Below are 14341 nucleotides of genomic sequence, written 5' to 3'. Positions count from 1 at the left end.
TACTTACGAGCAAACTGGTGGAAGAATAATTATGATGTAAAGAAGCACAGATGAATGGAGATGAAGACCTGTGGAGTCAAACTGCATGGATTTAGATCACGCTCTGCCACTTACAATCTGTGTGCTCTTGGGCAAATTTTAAAAATCTTCTCTGCATGTGTAAAAGTGTCTACCTTATGGGGTTGTTGAGAAAATGGCATGTGAGATAAAATCTAAAATTACAATAGAAGGAATGAACTTTTCCCCTTTCTGGTGAAGATAATAGAGGAAGGAGTTGGGATGTCAAAATAATGTTCCAAACAGCAGAGAGAACTATGTGCAGGCCCAAGGAGAGTTACAAAACATGATTAACCAAGGAAATTAAGGTAATTCTATATGCTGCGTGCAATGGGAAGGGGCTGTGTGTTAGTAAGACATGAGCCCAGAGAAGAAACAGGCTGAATTATAAAACATCATGTGATCTGTTACTAGGAATTTGAGCTTTTTTTCTAGAGATGTTTGCTGCTGTTACACACACATACACACACACACCCTGCTTGAATTAAATAACAGATTTTCTTATTCAAGAATTAAAGAGCTTAAAAAAAAAAGAATTAATGAGCTCAAAGACCTAAGAAACACATACATAAACAAAGGCGATCTTGGCTTAAGTACTCAAAAGCTGAAACCCAAACCACATTAAAGGCAATGACTTAATTTTGAAATGTTAACAGAGAAAAAAGGAACCGTCTGAACAACTCTGTTGTAAGCCCATATTGTGTTTTCACACAGATTACCTTAATGAATAGAACAAGAAACTTATCACTGATACCCCTCACTCCACAGATACAGAAACTAAGGTTTAGGCAGGTGAACTCGTCCAAAGCAGACATCACAACGAGAAGGTTGTTCTTCATGGCCAAACAGGACATTTTACTTCTCACAATCACCCCAAATAGACACTAGCTTCTAAATGTACACTTGTTTTAAAAATAATTACAAATCACAGTGTTGAAGTTTCATTTATTTGACTGAAGCCAAAAGCCAAGAAATGACGAAAGTACACTGGCAGCAGGGGGTGGGGGGGTGGTGAACTCCCCTTCCCCGTTCTTCTCCCCATCAGGCCTTCCAGCGAAGCCCGTGACAGAGCTGTGACTTCATGATGAAGGCTAGGATGAGATTCCTGGATCATGGACTATCACTAACATGTGCTACAAATTCATCTAGTTCTGCCACAGGGCTTTTTTTTTTTTTCCCCTTTTTTGCATACCAGAACATGTTCATGTCTTGTCTCAAGCAAGCAAAAAATATTTTGGGAAAGCCTGCGACAAGAATACTTAGGTCTTATGAAGCATATGATGGAATTTTTCTCTAAAGAAAAATTCACAAATTCCAGATAAAACAGATCTAAATATAATTTCAAAATGTAAGTGAAGAAGACATGCATACTTTAATTGTGGCGTGCCAGTCTGGAGGGGAGGGAGTAAGGGGTAAAGGGAGGGAGGGAGGGAGGGAACAAGGCAGGCAACAGCACAGTAACAACATGATCCATTATTACTCCCTCCAGGCCTCCTGCTTTAGTAAGATTTTTCATAAAACTCGAAGGTCTATGGTCAGAGGAGACTGTCAAACTTTTAAAGCTCAGTGAAATTTTTCAGAAAAGAACGAAGGGCGAAGAACACTTTGCATATCCGCCCTAACTGATTTTTCCATTTCACTTGTCAGGTTTACCTCATGGTCATTAAAAAACTGTTGATAAAGCACTTTTTCATGGTAGTCTTTCATCCTAACAACCCACCTACCGAGTATCTATAATGTACCAGACGCTGGGCTACATCCCACAGGCTCAACATGCAGAGCAGTCCCGTGGAGGAAGCGGCTCCAAGGGAAGCGACTATAACAGAGGCAAGAGGGCCGGGAGGGGGTGGGAGTGACTGCTGTTAAAACTAGGCTTCAACCGCATCTTGGAGAATAAAGAAGACTGTCCTTCAGATTTTTTTTTTTTTTTGGGTGGCAAATGACTGCTTAAAAAATGAGGCATTTATCTGTCATGAGAAGCAATTCTATGCGAGGATGGCCCCAGGCCCAGTACAGTATGCGGTGAATGATGTTATCATGAACCCGGGTTCCGTCCACTCCTCTGCTCTGCCATTTCCGGGGCACACTTCACCACCCCTGTGGGCAGACGACAGTCAATGCTCTCTTGAACAGGAAAAAGACTCCTCCACCCCCCCAAAATAGAATGTCTCTTTCCCTTCAATCCGAATAAGACAATAGTTTATAGGGAAATGCCTTGAGCTGACTGACTTGAAGTAATCAAAATTTACCCCTGGAGTGGGTGATGAATCATCTGCTTGGAGTCTCTTGGATATAGGAACATAACCAGATTCCTGTCCAGGAAAAAGAGGGAAGCAGAGACTAGGAGAACAACTAACAGAATTAATGACAAAGAATAAGAGCACCAGGCAATTGGGATAAACACATAAAAAACAAAAACACAGGGAACAGAAATAGCTGGGAATGGCAAGAGTGGGAAAACTAAGGCTGAAAGTCTATAAACTCTTGTTGAGTTTGAACTTGATCCCACAGACAACGGAAAGTCAACACAAGTTTTTTGTTGTTGTATTTTTTAACACGTTTTTTAAATAGGGAAGTAACATGGTTCCAACTGCATTATTTAAAAGTACGGTAGCAACACAGAGAGCACCCAGACAGGGCGAGAATAAACAGCACATGTGCTTGGTAGGCTGTTCAATAAACAGTCCCTACTCGTAGGACAGTGGTGAAAGGACAGAATATAAACATAAGCTGGTAGACGTGTGTGTCTATAATGTCACCTATGTTACAGATGAGGAAAATCAAGTCACAGACAAGTGAAATAGCTTGCTAAGATCAGAACACTACCAGTACTAATCAAAATCTGAATGGGGTTTGATTTCAAGCCCAGTCTACATTATAACAATTTCTAAAAACACCAACAGTGCTCAAAAAAAGGAGACAGATCAGAATTCTGTTAAGGATATTTTATTACTGCATCAGAGTGATTTCTATTTATTCTAACCTTAACATAAATGCTCACTACATTGATTTAATGTCAATTTATAAAAGTACATTATGTTTTTTAATTTTCTATATTATTTGGGATAGCAAGGATATTATGAAAGACACAAATTTGTAACATCAAATTTGGAGATGATCAAAATTTAAAAAAAAAAAAAAAAAAAAAACCCAAACCATTACAGCTTGCATTACAAATCTTGAACTTGTTTTGCAAATAAATTAGGTACTAAATGCTTCAATTTCATTATAAATTTGGGGTCAGGAAGCAGGAACTTGAAATGTTTCTTCTAAATTATGCCTCCCTTTGAAATTTTAGATTCTGGTAAGTGCCCTCAAAGACTTTTCACTTAAAAAGAAAAATGTTACCTCACTTATAAAAAGATAACTGTTAAGAAAAGGCCTATTCCTCCCTGGTGGCGCAGCAGTTGAGCGCTGGGTTGCGAAGCTGCCCGTGGCCTCTGTGGCACCGGTTCGATCCCCGGCTGCTCCCCGGCCACCAGAGGAGGGTCCCGCATGGCGCGCAGACCTCGCCTGCCGCCTGCTGCTCCCCTCAGCAGTGTACTTGGGTCCTTCTGCCTGCTCTGCTCCCCACTCTGGCTCTGGTGAATTCTCTCACCCTCCCGCGCTTCTGACTGTACCCAGTGCTTGTATAAATAAATAAATAAATCTTTAAAAAAAAATTTTTCAGCCTGTCTCTTGTTTAAAAAAAAAAAAAGAAGGCCTATTTCTTTTTAGAGTAAAGTAGCTTTATTACCTTTGTACCAAGACTGGATTAAGAGGAAGATGGTTTAAAATAAAATAAGCACTTTTCATTAAAAATTACAATGTGCTTTAGCTTCTAATTTGGTTAGTCTTAGTATCTGCACGCCTGTCACTATGCCAGAAGTGGGGAAAACAACTGTGAGCAAAAACTGTACTATAGCCCATCAGGCATATATCTGTATGCTCATCTGAATGACATCAATCTTCCCCACTGAATAACTATAGTGCTACTTTCTTCAACCAAATATAGGAAGATGAAGCCTAAAACATCAACTAAGTAATAATGTTGTTTGGATGCTGTAAATGTTATCATTCACCAGGTTAGAAACTCTCAGCACCCACAACAGATCTTTTTCTTTTTTTTTCCTTTTTTCTTTTTTTAAAGATTGATTTATTTATTCATACAAGCACTGGGTACAGTCAGAAGTGTGGGAGGGTGAGAGAATTCACCAGAGCCAGAGCGGGGAGCAGAGCAGGCAGATTGACGAAATACACTGCTGAGGGGAGCAGCGGGAGGCAGAAGAGGTCTGCGCGCCATGTGGGACTCTCGTCTGGCGGCCAGGGATCGAACCAGTGCTGCAGAGGCTGCAGGCAGCTTCGCAACCCAGCGCTCAACCACTGCGCCACCGGGGAGGTCCAGATCTTTTTTTCTTAAAACATACCTTTCTGAAACACACAACAAACCAGGAATATAAAGAAACTATCTCATCATAATAAAGACATATATGAAAAACCCATAGCTAACTTCACACACTGGTCAAAGACTGAAAACTTTTCCTTTAAGATAAGGATATACATTTTCACCAATATGGTATTGAAAGACCTAGTCAGAGCAACTAAGCAAGAAAAAGAAATAAAGGGCATTAAAATTGCAAAGAAAGAAGTAAATCTATCCCTGTTCAAAGACAACATTACATGTAGCAAACGCTATAAAGATTTTACAAAAACTGTTAGAATTCAGCAAAAGTTGCAGGATACAAATCAGCATACAAAAATGTTGTAATCCTATACAAGAATAATAAATTATCCAAAAATGAAATTAAGAAATCAATTCCATTTACAATAGCCTCAAAAAGAATAAAGTTCTTGGGCCTCCCCGGTGGCGCAGCGGTTGAGCGCTGGGTTGCAAAGCTGCCCGCTGCCTCTGCAGTGCCAGTTCGATCCCCGGCTGCTCCCCGGCCACCGGAGGAGGGTCCCACATGGGGCGCAGACCTCTCCTGCCGCCCGCTGCTCCCCTCAGCAGTGTACTTCGGTCCTTCTGCCTGCTCTGCTCCCTGCTCTGGCTCTGGTCAATTCTCTCACCCTCCCGCGCTTCTGACTGTACCCAGTGCTTGTATAAATAAATAAATAAGTCTAAGAAAAAAAAAAAGAATAAAGTTCTTAGGAATGAATTTACCAAGTATATGAAATACTTTTACACTAAAAATTACAAAATGTTGTAGGAAGAAGTTAAAGACACAAATAAATGAACAAATATTTTGTGTTCATGGACTGAAAGACTTAATACTGGTAACATGTCAATAACACCTCAAACAATCTATAGGGTCAATGTAATCTCTATCAAAACAAAACAAAACCCCAATGTCATTATTTGCAGAAATAGAAAAACCCATCCTAAAATTTGTATGGAATTTCAGGGGACCCCAAATAGTCAAAACAATCTTGAAAAGAACAATGTTGCAGGTCTCACACTTTCTAATTTCAAAACCTACTATAAGACTATGGTAATCAAAACAATACTGGCATACAGACTGAAAGATCAATGCAACAGACAGCCCAAACCCTTGTCTATATATAGTGCAATGATTTTTGATAAGGTACTAAGACCATTCAAAGTATAAAATAGTCTTTTCAATAAATGGTGCTGAGAAACTGGATAACCACATGTAAAGATCTAAACATGAAAGATAAAACTAAAAATCTCTTAGAAGAAAATATAGGATAACTTCATGATATTAAATTTGGCAATAATTTCTTGGGTATGACACCAAAAGCATAAGCAACAAGAGAAAAACAAGATAAATTGGTCTTCATCAAAATTTAAAGCTTCTATGCATCAAGTGACAGTGAAAAGATAGAAAACATCTTCAAATCAATGTCTGATAGGGAACTGATATTCAGCATACATAAACAGCTCCTACAACTAAACAACAACAAAAAAAATATGATTTAAAATGGGCAAAGGGCCTCCCCGGTGGCGCAAGGGCCTAAGCACAGCACTGTGAAGCTATCCTCAGCCTCTGCAGCGCGAGTTTGATCCCTGGGCAACCAGGGAGTGACCCACATGATGCAGCAGATCTCTCCTGCCTCAGCCACTGCTCCCCACAGCAGTGTATTTCAGTCAGTCTGCTGTTCTGCTCCCCACTTCGTCTCTGGTGAATCCTCTAAACCCTTCCACCTCTGGCCTGCACCCCAGTTTCTTGTATGCATAAATAAATCTTTAATAAAATAAAATGGGCAAAAGGGGGACTCCCTGACCTAGCTGTTAGGTTTCAGCACTATCACCATTACCGCCTGAGGTCCAACCCTGGCCAAGTTGCTAACTCACATATGGTGCAGCAGACCTCTTCCTGTCTCCCCCGCTGCTCCCCTCAGCAGTGTATTTTAGTAAATCCGCCTGTTCCGCTCCCCACTCTGTATCTGGTGAATCCTCTAACCCCCTCACACCCCTGGTCTATACCCCAGTACTTCTATGCATAAATTAAATAAATTAATTAAATGGGTAAAGAAATTGAGTAGGTATTTCTCCAAAAATAGATAAAAAACTAATCAGCGCAAGAGATGTTCAACATCACTAATCACCAGGGAAATGCAAATCAAAACCATAAAAATATACCATTTCACATCCATTAGGATGGCTATTATCAAAATAACAGTAACAAGTGCTGGTGAGAATGTAGAAAATTGAAATCCTTCAGCACTACTAGTGGGAATGTAAAGTTTCTGGGTATATACTCCATAAGAAATGAAATCATGGACTTGAACAGATATTGGTGCATCCATGTTCAAAGCAGTAGTATTCATAATATATTAAACATAATATTATGTTTAATAGGTACAGTTGGGGAAGATGAAGAGAGTTCTGGAAATGGACACATTACACAACAACGTGAATGTGCTTAAAATCCGAGCTGTATACTTAAAACCAATTTAAAAGGCAAACTTTATATTAAGTATATTAACATATACTTAAGCAAAGCAAAACAAAAATAACACCTGCTTTGCATCTTTCCTCCCTGAGTCTAGGATTTTATCTCTTCATACCCATGTAACTTGCAACAAGAACTGTCATTCCTGGTTCATCCCACTTTCTCCTCATTCTACCTCAACCTATAGATCACTGACAGGCTCATCATTCTGGTTCCTCACTTTAAAGTCTGGTCTCCCAAACTTTCAAAAGCTCCTTCTATCTTGCACAAGAGGCCAAATCTTCTCAATATAATACTCAAGCCCATACAGAGACTCAAAATGTTCACTGGTATCCTTTTAGTCTCTCAAGAAAACTCAGTTTTCAGCTCATCCTAGCATTCCCCTCCCCCAAAGTTAATCTCCACATTACACTATTGCTTTTCCATCACAAAGTAACTGCTCCAATATCTCTGTAAATCTAAACCCTCAGAGTGGGTTTAGTCTCAAGTGTTCCAGAAGGTCTTTAGATTTCTGAGGCCTCGCTCATCTTCCCCTAACCTGAACACCTAAGTATTCTTTGTATTGCTAGAACTCAGTAGAGTCTTCTGGGCTCATAGGATTACATCTTATCCTTCCTAAGGGCAAAGTCTATACATTACATTTCTTCTCTTTTATAGCACCTAGTATTATAATGCAAAACACAAAGCAGATCTTCAAGAACCACCCGTGTAACTGAATGCCAAGGTACATCTTCGGATTTGTGATTGTCACCCACTAGAATGAGAGCATAACTAGTTGACATCACGTTATTCCTGAAGGTTAACCTGTGACACACAACAAAACGCTGTGTGACTCAACAAGACGACACATGCAAACTAAATAGCACAGCCTGGAAAACAGGAGTCTTAAGTCTGAAAAATTACAGCCCAATACCAAGAATCGACTTAAAGGCTGGTATTTGAGGCACAGAGCAATACAGTAGTTAGTCAGATTCTGTGGGACTGGACTGACCTATGGGTTTTATTGGATGCATGCACGAATAAGCCAGGCTGTAAGGGGGGGGGGAGGGGGAAACAACATAGTCACAGGACTACAAAAACTCCAAATGAAATGTCAATCAGTTTTTATTAAATTCAGGTTAGAAAAAAAATCTTCATCAATTACTTGAGGTAACTGATGGTTTGTCAGAATCAGAGAGAGGCTCTCTCTCATTTCTGCTTTCAACTTTATTGCACAAAGACCTAGAGGTGGGCATGGGTAGTGGTGGTGAAGAACGCAATCAATGAATAAGAGGCTCCGGAGAGTAGTGAAAGCGCTCCCTAAATGGGGCGCGGAGAGGCCTAGATCCTAGTTTTGGTCCAATCCCTGGCCAGCTGGAGGACCCAAGGCAAGTCACTCCTCTCCCTGGGCCTAGTTTCCCGGCTCTAAAACAAGTCACGCCAGATCTCCAAAGATTTTTCTGACTCCAAAATTCCAGGACAAGTTTAATCACAGCTACCACGAACACGTCTGGATCTTGCAAAGCAATTTCAAATCTTCTCTATTTCCGGAGGAAAGTAATTTATTTCAGCAATCTCAAAGAAATGGATGCCTTTCAGACAAAAGATGGTTTAGTCGAAAAAGCTAAGCAATTCCGTAAAAAATGCTGCTTCCTCAGAGAGCGACGCGGTCGAGCAGAGGTCTCCGGGGGAGACGACCGAGACCGCTTCGGTCCACCGGGCCTGCTCCGGGGCACTTGGGATCTGCGCCGGCGGGAGGTGGGGGCGCGGCCGGCGGCCCGAGCGCACGCCCCGGAGCGCCTCCAGAAACGTGGCGAGAAAGTTCTCCTCAGGGATAAAGCCGGCGAACAGCCGCGCCGGCGGGGAGACTCGGAAAGACGCCCGCTTTCAGCCCTGCCCTGCTCCAGACGCGGCTCCCGCCCCGCGCCCGCGGCTTTGTCTCCCTCCGACCTGTCAGGCTCGATTTCGGCGCCGTCCGGAGCAGCGACACCCCGGACGTCCAACTTCGCCCCCGGGGCGGCCCGTCCGCCCGCCGGCCCCGGCCCGGCTCCGGCCGCGGCTCTCACGCCCACCCGGGGCCGCCGCGCGCCCCGCCCGCCCCGCGGAGCGCACGGCCCGCCGGCCCGCCGCCGCCTCAGCCCCGCCGGACGCCCGCCCTCCCGCCGGCGGCCGGCCCGGCCCGCGCCCGCCGCCCGGCACGGCCCCCTCTGGCCGCGCGCCCCGCGCCGGCACAGCCCGGCGTCCAGCCCCTCAGACGCCGGGGACACTCACCCCCGAGGCTGCTCCCGCCGCTGGGCCCGCGGCCGTCGCCCCCGCCACCGCCGCCGCCCGCACCGCCGCCCGCACCGGCGCCAGCGCCCCGGGCCATCCTCCTCCTCCCGCCGCCGCCGCCCTCTCCACTCCTGTCAGCGGCTCAGGCTCCGGGGCTGCTCCAGGTTCCCCTCGCCGCCATTTTGACTCTGAGAGCGAGCAGGAGGGGCTCGGCTCGGCGCGGCCCTAGGGCGCCTGCGCGGCGCTGCGGCGTCGACCCGAGCCCCCGCCCGCCCCGCCGTCGCCGCGCCCGCGTCACGTGGGCGGGCGGCGGCGCGCGCGCCGGGGCGGGCGGGAGCGGCGCGTTCGCGGGCCCGGGCCGGGCGCGCGCGCATTATTTCTGCGCCGCGGAGTCCGGCTCGCCGCGCCGGGAGTTTGAGGCGCGCTGCTCTGTCGTCCTGCTTGATCCCGGCCAGCGCGGCAGGTCGTGGACGGCATCAGTTCAGAACGGGGTTGTAACGACTGCGTTTCCAGGCGACCCCGCTGCCCATTCACGTGTGCATTCGGCCGCCGACATCCTGACGGATTCCGGAAAAGTCCTTTTTTTGTTTATTTTCAGTTTGAATTTATTTATTTATTTTTTAATGTTTTTAAATATATTTTATTTTATATAATTCTGACATCATTTTTCGGTTTTGCACAACGTATGCATTTTCATTTTGGTTATAGTCCCCATACAATTGCACCCCCCTTATTTTGACCCTAATCCCTACTCTCCTCCTCCCCCTACCCCATAGTGTGTCTCTGGTTTATACTTGCTTGTTGATTTTGATTTTTTCTTTATTATAATTAGTCTTTTTCCTGGAAAAGTCCTTTTTGACGGTCTTGGAGTTTGGTCCTTTTTGACGGTTGGCAGTTTACCTGAAGCCGTGCCGGCCAGGTACTCGTATAGCTGTAAGTTAAAAGAAATCTTAAGGTCACTGGCAAGTTTTGTTCGAGGAGATGCCCCATGAACGAGGGACGGGAACTGATGAGAGCAGCCATCTCGGCGTGGCAGAGCCAGTGGCACTTTCCTAGTTGCCCGTTGTCTGGAAGTTTGCAAAGATAGCAGCCATGCAATCACAAAAGCACCTATTAATGGAGGTCTTTACAACTCTCAAAACACCGTTAAAGACAGGGCTTCGTTTGAACACCTAAACCAGCCTTTGAGGTAGTCGGGACAGGTATTATTATGACGGTTTACAGCTAAGGAAATAGGCTCAGAGATACCAAGTCATTTGCCCAGGGAGGCGCTCCCAGCATTAATAAGGAGGCAAGTCGAGACTAGAACCTGGCCATTCTGACCCTGGTCACCTAGCACCATTAAACCTCAGTCTCCGATAGGCCTAGCTATAGGCCATGCATTTGGCCTCTGGGAATTTATTTGCAACCCTCTTCAAGAGTGGGTGCATATAGGGGCCTACCTCGTGGTGCAAGGGATTAAGACGCAGCATTATGAAGCAATCTGAATCACGAGTTCGATCCCCGCAGGCCAGGGAGCAACCCCCATGGCGCAGCAGACCTCTCCTGCTCCCTGCTGCTCCCCTCAGCAGTACATTTCAGTCGGTCTGCCTGTTCTGTTCCCAATCTTTCTCTGGTGAATCCTCCCACCGCCCAGCCCCCCGCACCTCTGGCCTGTACCCCAGTACTTGTATGCTTAAATAAATCTTCAAAAAAAAAAAAAAATCACAAGGGAAATCCATGCAAACAAACCTGATTAAACTAACCCTTCTTTTCCCAGCCACTACTCCATGACTAACTGCCCCAGTCCAATCCCCTTTGTCTTACCACATTTTCATGATTTACTACTCTTTGTCCAACTTAGTGTATCAGTGTTTGACTCCCCGTGCTTTGGAGCTTCATTTTCCTGTGGGGAGCCCCATATACATGTAAAAATTTCTACACTTTGCTTCTGTTAACCTGTTTATGTCAGCTTAATTCTCAAGCCCAACTAGAGAAAAAAGTTTTGCCTCTCAAAACAAAAATTCAACTAAATTTAAATATGAACGTCATTCAGTTCATCAAAATATACCATAAAGAGAATGAAAATACAAACCACACAATGGGAAATGATATTTGCAATACACAAAACCAAAAAAAAAAAAAAGGCTTATATTCAGAATACAAAAAGGACTTTTATAATTTAAGAAGAGATAACCCCATAGAAGATGGGCAAACAGCCAGAACAAATGAAGAAATGCAAATGAGATAAATTAAAAGTTGTTCTACCATGTGATTGTAAAGGAAGTACAAATTAGTATTGCCATAAGATAATACTATTCACTCATCAAATTGGTAAAAATAATTAAAAAAAGACAATTCCAAATGTTATGCATTAATAGGAGCTCTCTACGCTGCTGGTAGGAGTGAAAGTAGGAAGAACTATTTGGGAAGGCAGTTTGACACTACTTAGCACACATGAAAATTGGCTTGTTCCATGACCCAGCATCCTCTACATGATTTATAGAGAAACTTATGCCCATTTGCGCCAGGAAATATGAGCAAGAATGTTCATAGAAGTTATACACATCAAAAACTGATAACATCTTAACCACGCATCAGCATGAACATGGATAAAAATTGTAGCATATTATTTAAAAAGTGGTGTATTCACGTATTAAGTGAACTTAACTGTGAAAAACATGGATCAAACTCACAATCATGATGTTAAGTCAAAGAAGCATGACACCAAAATAATATACAAGGTAATTCCATGTATTATATTTCATCCTTTCTAAGATACAGATTTTAAAAAACAATTTTTAACAATGCTGAAATTTGTCCTAGAATTAGTGACCTCTAGTGTTACCGATTTGACAGGAGTGTTCATGTCTTGACTATGGCCAGAAAGATTTCAAAGCCATGACAAAGCAAAGCAAAGCAAAATTTTGTTAGCAATAACACACCCAGGAGGGGTCCAAACAGGCCAAGTCCACAGGAGAACAATTATGCCAAATGGCAATTGGATTCATGGCTTAAATGGGGTCCAGTGGGCTGCTCATACCGTCCTTTTCTGGGGTTTACTGCACAGGTGCTCCTGGGGTGTTGGTTTATGGGTCCAGGCAGGGGTTTCTAAGTTATTTCTGCTGTGTTCCAGGGGTATAGTTTTATCAGCCCTGGCAAGTTGAGGTGGGTATGTGCCCACCTTATGCCCCTAGGTGCCTCTTGCTCTCTCAGGACTTTATCAATCCTACCCTGAGTTGGGGAGAGAGATTGCCAACACCCGTCTGGGCATATTTTTCACTCTCCCTGTGCTCTGTCTCCCTGCCAGGTTTTTCCTGGCATCCTAGATATAGTTGGCCATTAATTTTCTTTAGGCATTGCTCTCCCTGCCATGTCTAACATTAGCACTGGGTCATGACTTAGTTAATAGATCTTTTCTTTCTTTCCTAGTGAGACATCAAATAGTGGTATCTTCAAATCTTTAAAATACAGGCAAAGATAAGCCATTTGGCTTATAGATCTATAAACCCTGCAGTGTATGGGAATGCAAAGATGAGTAATGTTGATACAATCTCAGGTACTTAAGATGCTGTACAACATTCTGGAGGTTTAATTGCAAGGGTACCAGTCAATTCCTAATTCTTTGGAAGGATATGTCTCCCTCAGGAAACCTAGGGATGGAATTCATTCCAGTTTACTCAGCATTGTACTTCAAGGCACATTCTTACACGTTGTCATGATCTTCGTGCATTTTTCAGCTTCCCTCTTCCTTATAATCCCTCACTTTTCCAATCAAGTGGTTTGGGTGAGCTCAGCCTCATGTTTTATACCTGATTTGATTGAGATTTTTTAGGAAATGCTATTCCACTGGCTATACATATTGGTTCAAAGAAGGCTATGTAACCCCATGAAAATCCAGGGTATGTTGAAATATTTGCTAGGACTTCTAGAATAGGAAAAAAAAAATCTTCCACAGAAAATTCTGGAGTTTCCCCATCTTTCAGTGAATATGAAAGAAGATGTAGCCCTAGGAGCTCTCAACACCCTTTTAACCCAAAAAGAGACTGCCTTAAGTTTAAGTCAACTTGTACTTTAGTGAAACCCAGCCCCTGGGGCATTATTAGCAATGCTTAAACAAGCTTCACCTGAAACAGTCCTACCTTCTGGCCTTTCTGAGTATATGAAACAATAAATTTTATTTATTATTGTAACATGGTGGTCCCCAGGAAAAGGGGAAGTGCCAGGTTCTCTGCCACACCCAAGGGAGGGTGGAGCTGAGTAGGGAGGAGAATGAGTTGCAGAGGAGACTGGGGTAGGAAGGAAGCAGGATAGAGAGCAAGAAGGAGACCAGGAGGAGGCAAATGCAGCAGAGAGACTCATGAAGAAGCTGCGCTTGCTTCTTGGTCCTGGACTGGTTAAAACAGACATGGCTGAAGACACGTGGGGAATTAACAATGGCAGCTTTTATCTTGATTTTGATTTTGTTCTTTTCTTCCCAGACTTGTCTGGCTGTTTCTGACCCTTTTCTATGGGTTCCCGCTAGAAGGTGCTTTAGATTTGTGGCAGGCTTTTGGGCCTTGCTCTGGCTGGGCCAACCCTGTTTGACTGGACATTTACCCATGAGGGGATTGGTAACTTCAGGTGCTTGGTTTGGAAACTATATTCTTTGTCTTCTCTGTATTGCACACTAATTGTATTAAAGTTCCTTTCCATGAAAGGTCTAGTCTTATGCTTTGTCTTGATGCAGTGGATGGCAAAACCTATTTAGAGCGGGTGGGTTTGGGAGTTCTGGGGTGCCCCTCTCCCTGCCCTGTAACATTATTAGGTTTTCCTTAACATTCACACAAGATAATCTTTATTGTAACATATACTATCTCATTTAATCTCCATATCAGCACTCTATGAGAAATACCATACTGAGTTGGTATTTTTCTAAGATTTATTTTATTTATTTATGTGTTTATTTATTTTATTTATTTATGCATTTATGCATTTTATTTATTTATTTATGAACTGGGGTATCAGCCAGGGGTTTGGGGGAGGAGGGATGAGAGGATTCACCAGAGTAGGGAGCAGAACAGGTGGATTGACTGAAATACACTGCTGAAGGGAGCAGCGGGCGAGACAGGAGAGGTCTGCTGTGCCATGTGGGTTAGCTCCCTGGCCAGGGATCAAATTTA

General features: G+C 43.6%; 1 protein-coding gene across 1 annotated transcript in view; it reads right to left on the bottom strand.

The window, feature by feature from the left end:
* Nucleotides 1-9297, bottom strand: part of BTBD7 (BTB domain containing 7) — a gene marked incomplete at both ends in the record, with an annotated part of 75595 nt that extends 66298 nt beyond the window's left edge. Inside the window, one exon of the mRNA XM_084239859.1 lies at nt 9186-9297. Within this exon, the coding sequence (XP_084095985.1) occupies nt 9186-9297 (112 nt within the window). The remainder of the gene's footprint in view (nt 1-9185) is intronic.
* Between the last annotated feature and the right edge of the window lie 5044 nt (nt 9298-14341).

The sequence above is a fragment of the Talpa europaea genome (genome assembly GCF_964194135.1).
Source record: "Talpa europaea genome assembly, chromosome: 8".
NCBI classification, from domain to species: Eukaryota; Metazoa; Chordata; class Mammalia; order Eulipotyphla; family Talpidae; genus Talpa; species Talpa europaea.
Note: the sequence above shows the minus strand (reverse complement) of the source record. Positions and strands in the feature narration are given on the sequence as shown.